A 4502-nucleotide genomic window follows, 5' to 3' on the forward strand; every position below is an offset into this window, starting at 1 on the left:
ATCGTGTTTGGAGGACAAAGAATGCTGAGTTGCATCCAAAGAACACCATACCTACAGTGATGCATGGGGGTGGAAACATCATGCTTTGGGGCTGTTTTTCTGCAAAGGGACCAGGACGACTGATCCGTGTAAAGGAAAGAATGAATGGGGCCATGTATCGTGAGATTTTGAGTGAAAACCTCCTTCCATCAGCAAGGGCATTGAAGATGAAACGTGGCTGGGTCTTTCAGCATGACAATGATCCCAAACACACCGCCCGGGCAACGAAGGAGTGGCTTCGTAAGAAGCATTTCAAGGTCCTGGAGTGGCCTAGCCAGTCTCCAGATCTCAACCCCATAGAACATCTTTGGAGGGAGTTGAAAGTCTGTGTTGCCCAGCGACAGCCCCAAAACATCACTGCTCTAGAGGAGATCTGCATGGAGGAATGGGCCAAAATACCATCAACAGTGTGTGAAAACCTTGTGAATACTTACAGAAAACGTTTGACCTGTGTCATTGCCAACAAAGGGTATATAACAAAGTATTGAGAAACTTTTGTTATTGACCAAATACTTATTTTCCACCATCATTTGCAAATAAATTCATAAAAAATCCTTCAATGTGATTTTCTGGAATTTCTTTCTCATTTTGTCTGTCATAGTTGACGTGTACATATGATGAAAATTACAGGCCTCTCTCATCTTTTTAAGTGGGAGAACTTGCACAATTGGTGGCTGACTAAATACTTTTTTCCCCCACTGTATATACTTAAAATATACTTACTGACCTGGACACTTAACAACAGAAACATCATTTAATGTAAGAAGTAGCAAATGACGTCCTGTGCCCTAAAACAGAGAACATTTCTGTTGCAGACAGGTTACATTTCAGAAAGATCAAGTTTGTCAGCGTTCTTGCGCTGAGCCTGGCATGTTGAGGGCGCATGATGATTCCTCCATGACTAAACACTCTCTCTACTGGGACACTGGTGGCAGGCACAGCCAACACTGTCATTGCTACCTGCTTGAGCCTTGGAAAGTATTTTGCATGGATTCTCCAAAAATCCAAGCAATCAACGTCATTTTCATCAGAAGATATTTGAATGTAGCGAATAATCTCTGCTCTGACAGATGACTTTATGTCTCCTTTCTTCTTGCTGATCTTGTTGCGGTAGCCAGAGAACAATCTGGAGGTTTTGGCAGGTGGTTGTTCTTCTTCTTCTCCACTACTGCTCTCCGTAACAGTGACTTTCCATGCCTCAGCCAAAACAAGGTCTGAATTTGTTTTTTTCATGATGTCTATAATCAAGAACATAACAGTATACATTATACATGAAAACAAACCATTATTATTTGAATGCAAGTGACATAGAAAACGTTGCATGTTGCAATGCATTGTACCTGCCATGGATAGCTTCAACATCAGCATTGTACTCCTCACCAAATTCTACCCATAGGCTGGGGTTATCCACATCATCATCATCATCATCATCATTGCTTGCTTTCGGGAAACAAACTGTGAAGGCCTTTTTCATATTTGCAGCGTTATCACATATGATATAATCTAATTTATGTTTTATGCCAGAATTATCACATATTACTTCAAATGTATCACTGATTCTTTCCCAAATTTGTGACCCTGTGAATCTATCACAGCTCAACAGAACTGACTCCAGTCTGGGAGTTTTTTTCTCTTCCATGGCCATGTAATGGGCCGTTACTCCCATGAAACCCCTCATGGTCCTGTCAGTCCAGATATCTACAGTGACAGACACTGATTCTGTCTTCTCTAGGGCAATTTTGATTGTAGCCTCTTTGCTCAGTGTTAATTCATGCAGGCGCCTGGTCAACGTGGGCCTACTTACTGGTCTATATTTGTCATCTACCACTGACATGAAATGCCTAAAGTGAGGGTTGTCCACTAAGGACATAGGCAGGTTGGAGGAAATGATCAGGTCTTGCAGTAAAGCCTCTGTTATGGCCTTCTGCCTGGGGTGGCCCTGGCTGTACACATGGACACCTGTGGTGGTCAAGAATGAGTCAATGCTGCTCTGTCCTTCTGTCCCTGCACTGGCCACCTTTGCTTTGCAGAATTCAGTGAACCTGCAGATGAACAACATGATGGATAGTTGTTGCTGACTTTAGATGGAAGTACAACAACACAAACAAATATACAGTGGCTTGCGAAAGTACTCACCCCCCATGGCATTTTTCCTATTTTCCTATTTTTACAACCTGGAATTAAAATAGATTTTTGGGGGTTTGTATCATTTGATTTACACAACATGCCTATCACTTTGAAGATGCAAAATATTTTTTTGGGTGAAACAAACAAGAAATAAGACAAATTAAACAGAAAACTTGAGCGTGCATTACTATTCACCCCGCGCCTAGGCTAGAAGACTGAAACAGGTTTCCCTCAAGAATTTCCCTGTATTTAGCGCCATCCATCATTCCTTCAATTCTGACCAGTTTCCCAGTCCCTGCCGATGAAAAACATCCCCACAGCATGATGCTGCCACCACCATGCTTCCCTTTGGGGATGGTGTTCTCGGGGTGATGAGAGGTGTTGGTTTGCGCCAGACATAACGTTTTCCTTGATGGCCAAAAAGCTCAATTTTAGTCTCATCTGACCAGAGTACCTTCTTCCATATGTTTGGGGAGTCTCCCACATGCCCATCGAACATCAAACGTGTTTGCTTATTTTTTTCTTTAAGCAATGGCTTTTTTCTGGCCACTCTTCTGTAAAGCCCAGGTCTGTGGAGTGTACGGCTTAAAGTGGTCCTATGGACAGATACTCCAATCTCCACTGTGGAGCTTTGCAGCTCCTTCAGGGTTATCTTTGGTCTCTTTGTTGCCTCGCTGATTTTGACTCTTGGCAGGTTTGTTGTGGTGCCATATTCTTTCAATTTTTTTATAATAGTTGTAATGGTGCTCTGGAGACATTTATTCACTAACTGTAAGTCGCTCTGGATAAGAACGTCTGCTAAATGACTTCAATGTAAATCTGCCAACTCCTTGTCAGGTGGAAATAAATGTCCAAACGAAAAGTTTTTTCCCCCAACCACTTTCCCTCCAGACTGCTTTCTGATTTTTTTTTTTTTTTTTATGTGCTGAGTGAGACTAATTATTCAGTTCTCACCATTCGTTGAAATATCTTTATTTAGGAAAAAAATCTAAACATTAAATTACAACACTGTACGAGTAAATAGTAAGTGCCTTTAGTTTTCTCAAGTTCTTCTGTTGCCAATGTCCATGCATTTTTTACGGAAAGTAATGTCCAAGTAATTCCAAAAAGTAAAATCCCAAACAACACAATATTGGTCAGTTCGAGCAACTCCCAAAGTCAAGTAACCATTATTATTCAAAAACTCTCCTGATGTGATAGATAGCCATTCAGAATGTGTAAGCTAAATCAAAGGCAAAATATAGACCAAATCTAAAGTGAACCAGGCTATATTACAATGAGTCAGGAACACATCTCTTTTGAAATAGATGTTCCAAAAGGAGTTATGAAATTAGTAGACCTATTACTATGCATGACAAACAATTTACAAAAACAAACAAAACATTTTTTCGACATTGACCAATACAATGTTAAAATTAATTCAATTTTTTCCCCATCTTTTTCTCTTCTATTTTGTTTTACAAACTAATATCAGAGGACTTGTGCGTGGTGTACTTCGCTCCATACTTAGCTGTTGCCCCTCGACAGGCACTGACAGCACAGAAGAGCACCCCCGATCAGGAGTAGTCCTGAAGCGCCCCAGCCAATGTACAAGGACGCGCCTAGCTCCCTCCTCTGCGAGTCAGGTCCCAGGGGGTTGTAGAAGTCCTTTATGTCTGCGTTAGCAGGCAGGCACACAGTGACCAGACACAGCGCCCCGGCCACAAGGAAGAACACCCCTGCAGTAATGGCCACCCAGTCCTTGGCCGGCTTGTCCCCGACGCAGGTGGTGCATTTCCCCCCAACCACCGAGAGCAGGAGCCCGAACAGGGCCAGCAGGATGGCGATGACCACCATGGCCCGGGCCGCTTGTAGATCCGGGGGCAAGGCCAGGAGGGAGTCGTAGACCTTACACTGCATCTGTCCTGTGTTCTGCACCATGCACGTCATCCACAGGCCCTCCCAGATGGCCACCACAATGTTGTTTCTGATGAAGGCCGAGACTTTCCACATGAGAAGGATGCAGATGATGATGTTCTCCACCCAGCCCAGCAACGCCAGCCCGACGCCCAGAATCTCCAGCCCCAAAGATACCATCGTTGCCGGCTACTGCTACTGCTGATCATCTCTGGTTCTCCCTCTTCTCACCGAGTGGGATAAGGTTATATAGAGAGCCCCCGAGCCCCCTCCATCCTCGGGGTGGGCTTTGGCTCCGTTATTAAGAGATCCACACATCTGTTTTTCTGGAGTTCATGAATTGTCCTTCCACACAGGGGAGCCCGTCAATGTGCCCAGTGCACAATATCCTGGAAGGATACATTGGAATGTGCTGTGGGTTGCCAAGATATAGGCATATG

The 4502-nt window shown here is 43.6% G+C and overlaps 1 protein-coding gene across 1 annotated transcript; it reads right to left on the reverse strand.

Annotated features, from left to right (window-relative positions):
* Window positions 1-3672: 3672 nt before the first annotated feature.
* Window positions 3673-4242, reverse strand: LOC311143164 (claudin-like protein ZF-A89; the record flags this gene model as incomplete). Its single annotated transcript, XM_084178951.1, has 1 exon — window positions 3673-4242. The coding sequence occupies one exon, from the start codon at window positions 4240-4242 to the stop codon at window positions 3673-3675; it is 570 nt and encodes a 189-aa protein (XP_084035077.1).
* Window positions 4243-4502: the final 260 nt, after the last annotated feature.

This window comes from Coregonus lavaretus (assembly GCF_964263955.1).
Source record: "Coregonus lavaretus genome assembly, chromosome: 15".
In the NCBI taxonomy this organism is placed as follows: domain Eukaryota; kingdom Metazoa; phylum Chordata; class Actinopteri; order Salmoniformes; family Salmonidae; genus Coregonus; species Coregonus lavaretus.